General features: G+C 31.9%; 1 protein-coding gene across 6 annotated transcripts; it reads left to right on the top strand.

Annotated features, from left to right (window-relative positions):
* Nucleotides 1-2,209: 2,209 nt before the first annotated feature.
* LOC113521916 (ninjurin-2) lies at nt 2,210-14,212 on the top strand. 6 transcript variants are annotated; one of them, XM_031909951.2, is made up of 3 exons: nt 2,210-2,397; nt 7,447-7,623; nt 9,625-10,979. In XM_031909951.2, exons 1-3 carry the CDS (start codon nt 2,362-2,364, stop codon nt 9,859-9,861), a joined length of 450 nt encoding a protein of 149 aa, XP_031765811.2. In that variant the 5' UTR covers nt 2,210-2,361; the 3' UTR covers nt 9,862-10,979. The 6 variants fall into 6 exon arrangements, with proteins under 6 accessions (XP_031765811.2, XP_052755785.1, XP_031765808.2 ...); XM_052899825.1 differs by lacking the exons at nt 2,210-2,397; nt 9,625-10,979 and adding exons at nt 5,607-5,983; nt 10,986-13,536; XM_031909948.2 differs by lacking the exon at nt 2,210-2,397 and adding an exon at nt 5,607-5,983.
* Nucleotides 14,213-14,856: the final 644 nt, after the last annotated feature.

Raw genomic sequence — 14,856 nt, forward strand, 5'->3', positions numbered from 1 at the left:
AATAAATATCAAATATATAGTCATAAATATAAAGAAATTATTTACCAGAGGGAGGCTTTGTACTTTCCTTGGGTACCTCAGTCCCTTTTTGTTACTGCTGTGAAGCAGTTATGCATGATTGTTTCGGTTCAATTACAGAGTATAGAGGAATAAGACCTTAACGCATGAGGCCTCGCCTTTCCTGAGAAGGGTATCACAGTATACGCTGCCATGTCCATATCTTAATGTCTATAGGTGACCGTTACCACTTTCCATCAGGTGGGCCGTCGCCTTGTTTGCCATTGTAAGTTTTCATTAAAAAAAAAATATTTGAATGAAACTTAATAACTGTGTCTATTAAAAAGTAAATAACGGCAAAATTATCTATGATATAGAACTGACGTGGAAACCTCTAACAGGTTACTGCGCTATAAACACGAGTAGATAATTTTGATTATAATACAAATAAGAATTTGTTTTAGGTTTTTTTTTTATACAACTTAGAATGGCAAACAAGTTAACGGCCCACTTGATGGAAAGTGGTAATCGTCGCCTACAAATATGAGCAGTACCATGGACATAACAGAGTATACCATTTCGCCTATGATACCCCCATGCGTTGCCATTCCTAAGGACTCAGGTGTTATTCCTCTGTACCCAATAAATTCACGCCATATATACCACCCTTCAAACGAAACACAGCCGTGCAAACGCAACTGCTTTACGGTTGAAACACGAATGGGACAGAGGTACCCAAGCAATCGACTTTTGTACAAAGTCTCCCTCTGCTAATTATAATGTTTGCCGGAATAGTCCCTGTTCAGCGTTATGCTGCAGGCGAAGAGTTTTATCTTGATATACTATCTAAAATTGGTCTATTTCATTGGTTTTAGTACTATACTTTTACTATTTATATAATAAAATAGTAACAGGGTACATTTTATTTCAATATATATTAAAAAAGTTTAAAAAAGGCGCATACGCACCAGTGGTAGACTACACAAAAGGCACCTCTGTCCCATTCGTGTTTCTACTGTGAAGCAATTGTGTTTGCATGGCTGTGTTTATGGCAGTAAAATTACAGGGTACATAGGCATAATACCTTACTCCTCAGGGATGGAAACACATGGGGGTCGTGGGGGTAACAATATCCTCTTTTATGACCATGGTACCACTTTCCTTCAGGTGGATCGTCAGCTACCCGTAGACATGTCTTTGCGAAGTTTTGCTCACATCCTAGTGTGAGCACAGCTCACTCTCTAAATATACTCATAGTTGTATTGTTACTGTTTCCTACATTTTGTTACTATATCGTAAATCGTAAGTAGATAAGTGTCTTTATATCTAAGTGCAAATAAATTTGTGCCCAATGTTTTTACTCTACTAACCTAACTATTATACTAAATGCGTAATTTCATAACTGAGGATGGATGTTTGTTATTCTTTCATGCAAAAATTACTGAACGGATTTGGTTAAAATTTTGGTACACGGATAGGTTATATAGCCTACTACTACCCACTAGTGCTCCAACAGTGTATACCGTCGCAGACAGGTCTACCATTCCATTGTCATTCATTAAAAAAAATGTAGTATATAGGATACTATATGTATTGATTCACGTGGGCGAGGCTAAGGGAAACAGCTAGTAATCTTATAAATGCAAAAGTTTGTAAAGACGTTTGGATGTCTTTTTTTTTATACAACTTAGAATGGCAAACAAGCTGACGGCCCACCTGATGGAAAGTGGTAACCGTCGCCTATAGACATGAGCAGTACCATGGACATAACAGAGTATACTGTTTCGCCCATGATACCCCCCATGCGTTGCCATTCCTGAAGACTCAGGTGTTATTCCTCTGTACCCAGTAAATTCACACCATATCCCACCCTTCAAACCGAAACACAGTTATGCAAACACAACTGCTTCACGGTTGAAACACGAATGGGACAGAGGTACCCAAGCAATCGACTTTTGTACAAAGTCTCCCTCTGGTAATTAGTATGAAAACTAATAATATTCTACCTCCACTTATAGATCCTAAGTCTGATATACTTACTTTACTCTTCACCCCACAAGTTATGGGTTTGAATTTTTTTTTAATGGGTGATAATGGAATGATTACCCCACTCGCGCTATCGGTATACACCGGTATATGTATATACCGATAATTTGTATAGATGTTGTTTAATCCCGTTGCCTCAGTAACGACATCGATTTTATAGTATTCGAGTAAAATGAAGTCATTGACAATCATTGTTTACGCTGATTCCCACGACCTTTGTGCTAAAAAGTAAAATGACTGATAAAATCTTTTCCCAACAGTTACAATTACCCATGAGAGTTGTGAGCTGAAGAGAAATTTTTGTTTATTATTATCACAATGGCTTCGATTTTGCCAGCAGGACTCCGGAATGGGGTAAGTGGCCAGCGGTGTTATATTATTTTTAATTCGTACTAAAATAACCACTATGGCTTTCGTATGTACTATATTTTTTAATTTAATGAAAGTAAAATATCTTGTGCTAACTAGAAAACTTTGGAATGTAGCTGAAAATCAAACCCAGGACCTCCTTCGTGTCTTTACTGTTAACACACTCTACTACTCTAGTCAAAACTCTATCTAGTTAGGTCTAGGAATTGCCAAAAGTTTACAATTAGTATAGTAAAGTTTTGGTAACTCCTTTGACACCAACATCTTCTATATGCTAGCATGCTATCTATCAAATGAAATGTTAGGCGCCACTACTAATAATCCCCAGAAAGTATGATATGATCATAATGTACAAAATTCAAAATGTACTGTACATTTTGTATACGGTCTTATTTATTGGGGTCAATATATGACGGTGAGGGGAAAGGGATTGTTAGTTATGGAGATTGAGAATCCTATTGCTAGCAATATTGGGTATATTGGGCTAACCGGCCTGTTTTCATTCTCATCTATCACCCTTCACTGGTGCTCCGCCAGCGTATCCCGTTAGCGCAGGCGGGGTTACCATACCATTTTCACCCACAAAAAAAAAATATGACGGCTACCTCTTACCACTTTGTACCAAAGATGTCGACATTTTCATTTTTGCAACGTATGTAAAAAATATACCTACTTTAAAATAAGAACTAAGTATTACTTACTCAAATTTCTGTCAAACAATAGATATAACTATATAGTGAGTAATAATACTATAATTTATCAGACGGTTTAATACAATTTTTGCAATAAATGCACCTACTTAATATACATCTATTGCGTGATTGAAACGTATCTATTCAATATCTATTCGTACTTACCTACTTACGGCCTTCTGTCGAGGTTGCAAATTTTACGAATATTGGAAACGTTATTGTTATGGGTACTTAATTATTTCATATACTATTCAAAAAAAACTACTAAATTACAAAGTCCATGATACATGAATCCGGTTATTATTATAATATCGATCTAAATTTCAACCATTTTAGCACTTCTATATCAATTGTTGAAGTGTTAAAGCATTTAGGAAGTATCCATAGACAATTTCAAGGAAAAATCCTGTACGATTTTGTATTCTTTGACTGCCAGAAATCTATTTGAGGTAGTCCCTATATGTAATGCAAAGGAGAGGATCTTTTGGTGGCTACGGACCATCAGCGTCTTAAGCTATTGAGCCCAAATTACGACGCGGAATACATCGTACACGGGTGTTATGTGATTAATATTTAAATTGTATTATGATTGGGTATGAATTTAATTTATTTATTGTTTGTGTTATAACTTACGTCCTGGGTGACTATGCGAAAATATCTCTCTCATCAAGTAAGCCGTTCCTAAAAATTAAAAAAAAAAAAACATTAAAAAGTAGTTGCCTCATTTTGATAACAATGTTTAATATTGGTGTATTTTAGGTTATTTTTATGATGTAATATGTCTATAAGCACAATTGGAAGTTTCCCTTTGATCCAAGTGTAGGCATTTGACAATTGCCGCCTTTTAAACGCCTTCGAACTATGAATACAATAGCAGGATTATTAAAATATAAGGTTTATTCAACTCGGGATACGGAGGCTATTTTTTTATTATTTCTGTGATTGGTTCAATAACTTCATAAATATGAAGTATTCAAAATAAGTAAAATAGTCTTAAGGGTTAGCAATGAAGACGTCATCAGAAGGATAGAAAATAGAAGTACCAATCCTTGTCTGTTGTTGAAATGAATAACAACTAAAAGAATTTTAGATTAAGTAAAAAGGAACATTGTCTTTAAAGCTCGTTTCGTCTATTTCTTGGTTGGAGCTTAGGTCCATGCAGTATAGAAAGAAAATTACTGTGTTAAAACTATCGATTTTCGTTTCAATGCTTACAATTCTCGTCAAACTAGTTATCAAAATTTCCAATCCGAATAACAAATGTCTATTGAACAGGTATCTCTATATGTGACTTTATCTACAGTAAATACATAGATATAGTATACAATACATCGATTAAAGGTCGTTGTTATCTTATTTCTATAACTATGATTATTAGATAAAATAATTCACTGATGTCTAATGTCTAACGACTATGTTAATGATGATGCTTAATGATTGAAGTCGTACGTACAGTTTTTTTTTATACAACTTAGAATGGCAAACAAGCTGACGGCCCACCTGATGGAAAGTGGTAACCGTCGCCTATAGATATGAGCAGTACCATGGACATAACAAAGTATACTGTTTCGCCCATGATACCCTCCATGCGTTGCCATTCCTGAGGACTCAGGTGTTATTCCTCTGTACCCGGTAAATTGACGCCATATCCCACCCTTCAAACCGAAACACAGCCATGCAAACACTGTGTTAAAATTGAACGATATTGTAATGATGTGTGTGTAAAATAAAATTTTATTGTTTTTATTTGTACGCTAAAATCTAATGATAAGAATGACATTAAATATTTGTATGAATTCTTTGTTTCTGAAGGTTAATACACTAATAATGACTTTTATTAGTCTCTTCATAAAATTATAATGTGAGAATCCTAACTCATAATCCACTTCATCAAAATTCCCATTTTTTGTTCCCATTTTAATAATCCCTATTAGAATGGGGACTAGTAGCCATATTGCTAGCAATAACAATAGCTGCTCATGTCTATAGGCGACGGTTACCACTTTTCATCAGGTTGGCCGTCAGCTTGTTTGCCATTCTAAGTTGTATAAAAAAATATACGCCTATCAAGTCGACCTCCACGCGATTCTCCTGAAAACCACTTTGGATAATTATTTATGAATTCGTTTACGATGGGCTGATTGGGATGATGCACAGCCATCGTATACTAATAGCGCAGGCAGGATTTACTATTCCATTATTATCCATTAAAACACAAACTAATTTTGATGAAATTTGGTGTAGTAGGTGTTTACATCATAATTATTATAGAATATTTTTTTATAGTAAACAGGAAAATATAAAAACTGCGTGTTAAAATAGCAAGCGCGGTCGCAACTCATGTAAACAAAGTCACGGGTATAGTTAATAAGTATTATATATATATATATATATATATATATATATATATATATATATATATCATTATCTATTAATACGTAAATGTGTCTATATCACTTTAGATAAGATAGTATACGATTTACAATAACTTTCCCTTATGAAATAAATTAGCTCAATTTAATAATTATTAAACTATTATTAAGACGCATATTCATTTCTGTATCTATGTTGTTCTCATTATTAATTTTTCAATTCTCTCTTAAAGCTATCTGGAAGTACTGATTATTGTCTAATCACCTTATTATATCGGCCTTGTATAAAGGAAGTGCCGTGAAACACTCGATTTCTTACTTAGTTTTGACTGTTTGTAGTTAGTAGACATCGACACGTGAGTAAACAAGCATAGAATTAGTGTTTCAATCACAATGGCCGAAGGGAAGCAGAAAATTGAAAACAGTGGTAGTGACAATCAAACAGTGAATATTGATGATATTGTTTACATTGGACAAAATGCGCCCACGGAGGTCGTCAGCGATGGTGTAATTGTTTTTTTTTTTTAGTAATTATTTTTTAGTAATGTGGCACAGGTAGAAAGATTTTATCTTGGTTTTGATAAACTTATTAAATGTTTAAATGGTGGTTAAAATAAACTGCGCATATAAATATTATTAAAGAAAATGTTTTTCTAATATTAAATGCATAAATGAAAAAAAAAAACTGACAATAAATATTGGAATACAATTTTATATTTTCAAGTGACTTCAAAAAGAATGAGGTTCCCAATTCGATTGTACTGATTTATTTTTTATGTTTGTTACCTCATAACTCCGTCAATCGACTTGGAATATCTTTTTATCTGGAGAATATAGAAAGGATATATTTCCAGATAGGTTCTATAGAAATTTTATCAAAATCGGTTCAATAATTTAGTTTTGAGATCAAAACAACAGATTTTGCTACAAACACGAAAGTCGTTTTTTTTTGTCTTTTTCTTTAATTATTTTCTCTTAGTTTTATTTACAACAATTAAGTATTCGTAATTGATAATTGTCTAACATGAACCAATTGATATTATAAATACATTGCTAGATTATAAATATTACGTCTTATCTTGAATTTTATAATTTATTGATTTGTTTATTTATTTAAGGCAAACAGAAAGCTAAACAACCCATATGACAATTACACAATTAAATAATAATTTATCAGCCAATAAAGTTTGCACAAATGCATAATATAAGTGAAAGAAATGTACACAAAAACAACAAAAACAATGAAATTTTTATTATCATTTTTTTCATTATATTCTGGGCTGATAAGTGTATATGGGTATTGGTATACTTAAGATCATATTTCAGGGGTAAAGGGGTGCCTAACACCTCTTCCCTCCCCGCCCCTCTTAAATGCATTGAGCCTTTTTAAAGTAACACAATGTTTTCAGCAAGTTACAAGCACATACAGTTCACGAATTAGATAAGAAATGCATACCAAATGGTAATAAATTTACCTTTCAAATTTTGTTAGACATACATAAAGATAAAGATAAAAAATTTTTGTAATTTAAACTTTCGCGTTTTTTTTTACACATATTTAATTAATTACACTATAGGGGCTTAACGCGATAAAAAAATTCTTGAGTCTGCGATGAAAAATATTTTGAATCTTTATTTTTCTATATTCCTGTCGTGTCCACGACGTGGTGCAATCTACGTCAAAACGTCGACAATAAAGAAGCAGGTATGTATAGGCAGGTACTATTCACATACAAACATTTTTCTTCGCGTTAAGTCTCGATAGTGTATTTAAAAATTATTTGTTTGTTTTTATTTATACACAGACATCAGAGGTCCATTTGAATAAATGAATCTATTTTAAATATTAGTTACAAGAGTTACATGGAATGCTTAGTCATATTTACATAATTAATTTCGAAGAATTCTGAGACGTAGTAGTACCAGTTTTATTTTCGGATTTGTATGAAATTTTTAAATGACAATTCCAGGTTAAGGGGCTCGACGCGAACCGGTATGCGACGAAGAAGACCGTGGCGCAGGGCATGCTGGACATCGCTCTGCTGACTTCAAACGCGTCCCAGCTGAAGTATGTACTGCAAGTCGGACCCAAACATGAGTTCTACACGCTTCTGGTTGTACTCATTTCAATATCAATCGCTCTACAGGTTAGCAGTCATATAATATAATATTATTAAATTTATTTTCTTTAATAAAAAGGGCTCAATATATATATCCACCAACTTATATTGGTAGCGCTGGTGGGGTTACCATTCACTAATGACGGATGATAGGTTAGAATGATGTCAGGTCAATTAGCCCAACGTGACGAATTCACAATGAATTGATCACGGTATGCAGGGACACTACGAGAAGTCGACCTGACAAAGTTTGTTGATGGCAATGGAGTTGTTAGTTCTCATTACTAACAATCCTTTCTTCCTCGGACCTTAATATTGGCATAATTAGTATGAATTATAAGTAAGAGTATGGACGTGTGATCCCGGTATAGAATAGGTCACCCCTTCCTTTTTTGTGGGTGTCGTAAGAGACGACTAAAGGAGGGCGATGGATGGGCAGCAGCGTCCCTTTTAAAACATCTGTAAAGCCTAACTGCGGTTGCTAATCCGTCTGCTAAGCATGGGAACTACTGGCAAAACCCCCCAAGGGGGAGGCTTGTGTTTTGCAGGGGATGGGCTTGTGTTTGATGAAGACTGATATGATGATTATCTTAATTATAATATATATATGATGTATAATGCCGGTAATTGTAGATGGATTTCGGAATTTACCGCTTTTGACCCGCAAATTAATAAATAAACCATGAGTTAGCCATAAAAAGAGACGAGAATACAGATTTCTATAATTTTTAACGCCGTCGTCTGTGAACTGTAACTGTCACATAGTATAATTTACGTTTCACACAAAAGATGCTTGGAAAATCTTTTGTTACTTTCGCTTATTTGCCTATTATTTCACTTGATCAATATTGAAATAAGCAAGTTAGTCGAAATAAAATTTTTAGGAATCATATTTTTATTAAATTTTTTTCGGATAATTAATTAATCGAGGCCATAGAACAAAAGATAACTTGACGAAGTAGGCAACATTGACACTATTTTTTTTACTTTTAAAAACATGGCCTAATTCCAGTCGAAGATGATTTCTGTACTCGTATACTAAACTTAAGGATATCAGGTCGCGATGGGGTTAGTGCTCCTCTCGCTAAACCTACTACACGACTGCCGTTTCCACGAGCCCCGGCACAAGTCATCAGCCCTGAACATCAACAAAGCCACCACAGCCACAGCGTTCATTGTCACAGTGCTGAACGTGCTCGTGTCAGCTTTCGACTCATCATTAGCTAGATACCTTGAGCTCGATTATGATTAAATTATTATAGATAACTATTTAACGACTTGTTATAGACAAAGTAAATCTAATAATGAAAGTGCAAAACAAGTATTTCAAGATTGATAAATGCTTTTAAATAACGAATTTTACGAACAGCAGTAATATTTTTATTTATTATTTATTTCCTTTTTTCAATGTCCTTACAGGATACATTCCAATTAGACATAGTACAATAAACAACAATGGTTAGATTTTACAGTAACAAATAGTAATAGACTTATGTATGATAGGAAAATGTTTTTTTTTTTTATGGCCAGACACGTAATAGTAAAGGAAATAATTAATTGTATTATTAATATTAATATAATAATAAACTAATTCAAATACCATAATGTATAATAACCGCCAATTGCACCTGAAATGACTTTTTTTTAATATTATTAAAACAATATTATTTCAATAAACGAACAGAGTTATTTGTTTAATATGAACAAATCCCGTACTTTTTGCACTTTCATTAAATTTCGCTTTCATTAAAATACGTTACTTTGTCTCTATACATTGAACAACTGCATTAGAATCGATATTAATTATTCTATAATAAACACAACACCTATTTCAATGTAAAATTTGTCTTCAAAATTTATATTTATTTTAATTTCTACTTATCTAAAAATTATTAGCCAAAGTTGTACTAATATACATTGAATTCGAATTTCTGCAGATTTTTTTGCTAGATGAGTCGAAGAGCGACGAAGGTTTTTTTTTTTATTATACTTAAGACACTGATTCCGTTCGTTGAATAATTGTTCTAGCTTCTCGTTGGATTGCTTTTCGTCATTATTGGCGGTTTGGATCTGAACAACCACGAGGACCAACCTTCGGCGCTAATCCTCAACGACGTCATTGTTATATTTATATTTGTTATATCCGTTATTAATATTGTCATTTCGGCGTTCGGTATAGAATATTCGAATAGTCCTCTAGTGTTAGAACGTTTGAAATTCATCAATAATGAATATCTTAAAAAAGGAAATTCTACAGGAGTTTAATTCTAATAATAAGTAATTATTAGATTCAAATTAATAAAATCTTTTTTTTTTTTTTTGTCAATTAAATAGGTAAAGAACTACACTAAAAGTATTTTGATCGAAGTACTTGACTGTCTTATCAAAAAATTGTCCAGGAACAATTATATACCTAGCATAGATGTATTTAAGAGGAAAGAAGGCCGGGTGCGTCATACCTACCCTAGAATAATCCGAGGTCCACCTCAAGATCCAAACGAAGATTCGCAAAAACATGTCTGAAAACACTTTTTTAAAGGGGGCAACCCTACCCTGGAAAATAATAATAAATCCAACAATGCTACTTAGGTGTTTATACTTATGGTACAAACTTAAAGCATTTTTAAATTATAATCGATACATTTTGATATTTGCTTAGATAACTATTTTTAGCTGCAGCTAAGTACTTTATTATTGTTGTAAATGTTATTAATAATACTGAAATAATCCAGGTTCATAGAGATAGATAATTAATGTTAATGTTTTATAATTTAAAGGAAACATAATTTGACATACAACAATAAAATAACACTAACACCTTTGTCTTTAGGTATGGCAACATTTGAAGGGTTTCATGAGCGACACAAAACTCTGTTATGTCGACGGTATTGTTCATTTTTGTAGACGATGGTTACCACTTTTCATTAAATGGGCCGTCTGCTTGTATACTGAAAAAAGGTTTTATAATAGTATTTTCTTTTTTTTTTTTTGTTTGCCATTCTAAATTGCGTAAAAAAATAGTTTAAAATAAACAAAAAAAAAAACGAAACTAAATATCTCAATTATAATTGAGATATTTAGTTTCGTTTAGAACATGTTTGTTAGTATAAAATCTATAATTATAAGATATATTTAGAATCCATTAAGAATCCTTAGTGTGTCTAAATACAATTTTTTATTGGACAGAACTGATGCTTAAGCTAGATAAGAATAAACCAATCTGTGTTATTGTTCACCAGGCTCCCTCCGCCTTTTTTGGGCTGAAAAAAAAACCTTAATACAAATTGTCAACTACGAACTTCAATTTTGAAACCTGAGTAATGTAGTAATTTACTAAGTTCTTTGGTTTGTCTTAATAAATATATAATAGAGATATTTGCTTGGTACAGGCGAGCGCGGGAGTCCTGGCTATAATAATTACATTAATGGACGAAGAAGGCAACCAAAGAAAGAAGAAGATTTCCGACTGGCTTTATCACGTGTCAGTCGGTCTTATGACGGGCGTGGTTTTTTGTGACGTTATCAAAATGACGTTCGGTCTTGACCCCGCGCTCTCCGAACAAGATTTTCTTGGGAACAGGACGTCGAATTTGTATGACTTTTTTAGCTCTAAGCAATAACAGTAGAAATAGAAAACGATACGTCTCAGCATAACCCGAGGAGTAATATATTCTTTGGTCAAAACCTTATAAATAATTTACTCAAATATTATTAATTATTTGGATTTTGGGGGCGTGCATTTTATCGTCGAAAGTCTATAACTAGATCTCATATATTAATGATCTCCTCCCCCCGTACAATATATTAGTGCAAGAAAGGAAAATCTCAAAATAAAACCGTATAATCGCTAGCATAGTAATAACAAGTTACATTTTATATGGAAAACTAAGTATCCAAAACCATCCACTAGAGGCGCAGTTTTCGTTACAAATTTATCGAGTAAATGCGAATGCGATCATATATCGTAACATATATTTTTGTGCTACTCACACAAGGCACTGATAAATTCCTATTCTGTAATTTTTTCGTGCTACTAAGTTAGCTGTTTGTATACTTTTAGTTTTATAATTTTGAAATTCAGAATTTGGGAACTGTTTGCTTCAACTGTATTCGGAGATAATACTGAATACCTATTTATATCATCTTAATATGTGCCATAATTTTAACAATGTAGTGATAATTAGACAGCAATATTATTAGGTAATTATAACTAGGTATATAATTAATACCAATAATTATATAATTAACTTAGATACTTAGGTAAGATATACTTTTATAGAAATAGATCGGCTTCAACAATATTTGAACCTGTTGTTTCTACAAACATCTAGCTAGTTATAGGAAGTTATATTCAGGCTTATAATCAGTTATTTACAATTTGAACTCTAATATATAATAATAATAATTCGCTTTTGAAATATCTCAAAGGTAAAAAGTATAATTAAATTGTGTTCCACAGTAAAAACCGACTTCAATTATGGCAAAACTAGTTGTTTTGTTTTAAAAACTGAACTATCAATAAAATTTCTGAATTTTAGACCAATCTGTAAGTATATCAAATTAGAATAAAAGTATTTTCCAAATTGGTTTACAACTGACGGAGTTATGAGCTAATAAACGTAAAAAATACAACCGAATTCAGAAACTCTTTCTTTTTAAGTCGGTTAAAAATAAAAGTACCGGAGCCTCAAATAAATACATGATAATTCAGGGCGCATTGCTCTATATACTTGTTCATTGGACCACTGATAAATAATTAGATTGTACTGTGCTTATAATGTTATTAAGGATTATATAATAGATATTAATAAATTGATACTTATTACTTAGTTTTACTATGTGAATATTTAAAGTATAGCTCTATAAAGAGCTTAATAGTTTAATACAGTAAGGTTCTTTAGTGAGTCTAGCACACTATTTTTTGTTTTGTTTTATAAACGGTTAGCCCTTACATTATAGGTTAGTCATAGACACTCGTAATAATTTATATAAGAACTCATCATTTGGATTTATTGTCACATGTAAATAAAATATAAATACAATATACCTAGATATGCCTACTTAACTTTATTTATATCGACCGTCATTATAGTTTTTGGGTCTCTACCGTCTCTCTTACAAAAAATTGTTATGTACGTTGATTTAAAAAAATAAAAAAGATGACTTTGCAAATTGCTCACGGCCTTATGCGTATCTATTATTGATTGTTCTATTTTTATTTTTTTTTAAATTAAAAAAAATATAATTAACTTTTTATACAGTAATTATTGCTTTATTTACTATAGATTAATTAACTATACCGAAATGAAAATAAGTCCTTAGTTATTGTAGGTATATCTAAGTCAAATATCATACTTACCTGTTAATAAATGATTTAATTTTTATTTTGTGTTAAAGATAAAAAAAATTATCATTAATAGGTATCTATAGATGAATAATAATGTACACTATTATTTAAATTAGCAAACCGGATGTCTAGACAATACTTTTATAAAATCTGTAGGAAATTTTAGAAATATTTCGTACATACCTGCGTCATTAAGTAATAAAATCGAATGCATAATTTGGCTGAATTTTCAGTGCCACTTCTTAATCTCTGATTGTCAATTTTGAGTTTTTAAGTATATAAAGTTGTGAATATTCTCAGTTTATGTACTTTACATATACATATGTATTTTTAAGGGTAAATATATTGTCATTACTATTTCAGTATCTGTCCTTTTCCTTATATTATCCATTATTCAACTTTTGTGATCCTTATTCTAAATTCCGTCGTCTAAAACTCCCTTTACTAAAATGTTCTTTCCCAAACTTTGATTTTGGCGGATACACTTTGTGCCGTGCCATAATAAGAGAAAAAAAAAAGAAAAAGTATACATTCTTTGTTTTTTTATTTATTTTTTTATTTTCATTTCGTTTTATTTTTATTTTTGTTTTCTGTACCAGGTAATATCAGCTATAGTAGCCGTTGTCCTAGGCTGTATATACAATATAAACCGTGAGCCGGACCACCGCGGTGCTGAGATTCTGAACAACGTCTCATTAGGTTTTAAATCCATCGGCATCGCTCTCAATATTATAATTAGTGTACTTTACTCTGCGAATATTGATGATATTATTGTTTAGTTTTATTATTATTTTATGTTTGTATTATATTTATTTTATTAATATTTTATTTTACACCTTTGTACATATGTTATATGAAATAATTAATCTAACGTCAATCTATTTCTACATTTTTACTCCAACCTATAGATACATAGACCTTATAAGGAACAGGCAAAGAGATTCGAATGCAAACAGCATTAATTTTTATATAATTATATTTGTATCAGTAATATGTTAATATTCAAAATATTCTTTTCATTTTTCGTATCATGTTATAATGTGCTATTGTAAAAGGCTAATTAAATTAAATTTAAGTAGTTTTTGATACACCTAATTTAGAACTTTAATAAGTATTTATCTTAATTGTAGAACTCACTAGTGGGTAAGGAAAAGCTCTAATACCTATCCGTACTTATATTAGTATGTAATAATACAGAATAATCAATATATTGTACTACTGTTAAAAAAAAAAAAAAATTTTAATTACAATAAAAGTAAGTAAATGCTATTGGATATTTACTCTCCTTTTCCCAATATTTAGCGTTATAATATTAAAGAAACACGACTCTTAATGGATTAAAATGTAGGTAACCCTGCATATACTTTTTTTATTGGTAGAAAATGGAATAGTAACCCCGCCTGCGCTAACGGGATACGCTGGCGGGGCACCAGTGAAGGGTGATCGATGAGAATGAAAACAGGCCGGTTAGCCCATCATGATGAATTCATCAGGAATTAACCATGATAGTTTCCAGAGAGAACCGCGAGGAGGTCGACCTGGTTGGTCTAGCAATGGGATTCTCAGTCTCTATTACTAACAATCCCTTTCCCCCCGCCTGCGTTATATTATGTTACATCACAAGAGCAATCTTTACGAATATTATAAATGTAAAAGTAGGATTGTTTGTTACATTTTAGCGCCCTAACGGCCCTAATCAATCACTATGAAATTTGGTATGAACGTATTTATTTTATTTTATTAAATATATAAATATATTCATATGAGATGAAGAAAAATATATTGTTTTCCATAATGCTTAAGTATATATTACACTTACGTATAAAACACGCAAGCCAATACAAACAGAGATAATCATGAGTAAAAACGTGTGTATTATGCGAGAATCAAACCTGCGACTATATATAATCGCT

The sequence above is a fragment of the Galleria mellonella genome, unplaced genomic scaffold, assembly GCF_026898425.1.
Source record: "Galleria mellonella isolate WM207_F2 unplaced genomic scaffold, CSIRO_AGI_GalMel_v1 utg63, whole genome shotgun sequence".
Lineage (NCBI taxonomy): Eukaryota > Metazoa > Arthropoda > Insecta > Lepidoptera > Pyralidae > Galleria > Galleria mellonella.

Bases quoted from the DNA above. Each gene is read 5' to 3' on its own strand.
- LOC113521916 (XM_031909948.2), top strand. From the start codon at position 5,870: ATGGCCGAAGGGAAGCAGAAAATTGAAAACAGTGGTAGTGACAATCAA. The intron at 5,984-7,446 runs GTAATTGTTTTT...TGACAATTCCAG, and splicing joins CGGAGGTCGTCAGCGATGGT to GTTAAGGGGCTCGACGCGAA. The intron at 7,624-9,624 runs GTTAGCAGTCAT...TAATTGTTCTAG, and splicing joins CAATATCAATCGCTCTACAG to CTTCTCGTTGGATTGCTTTT.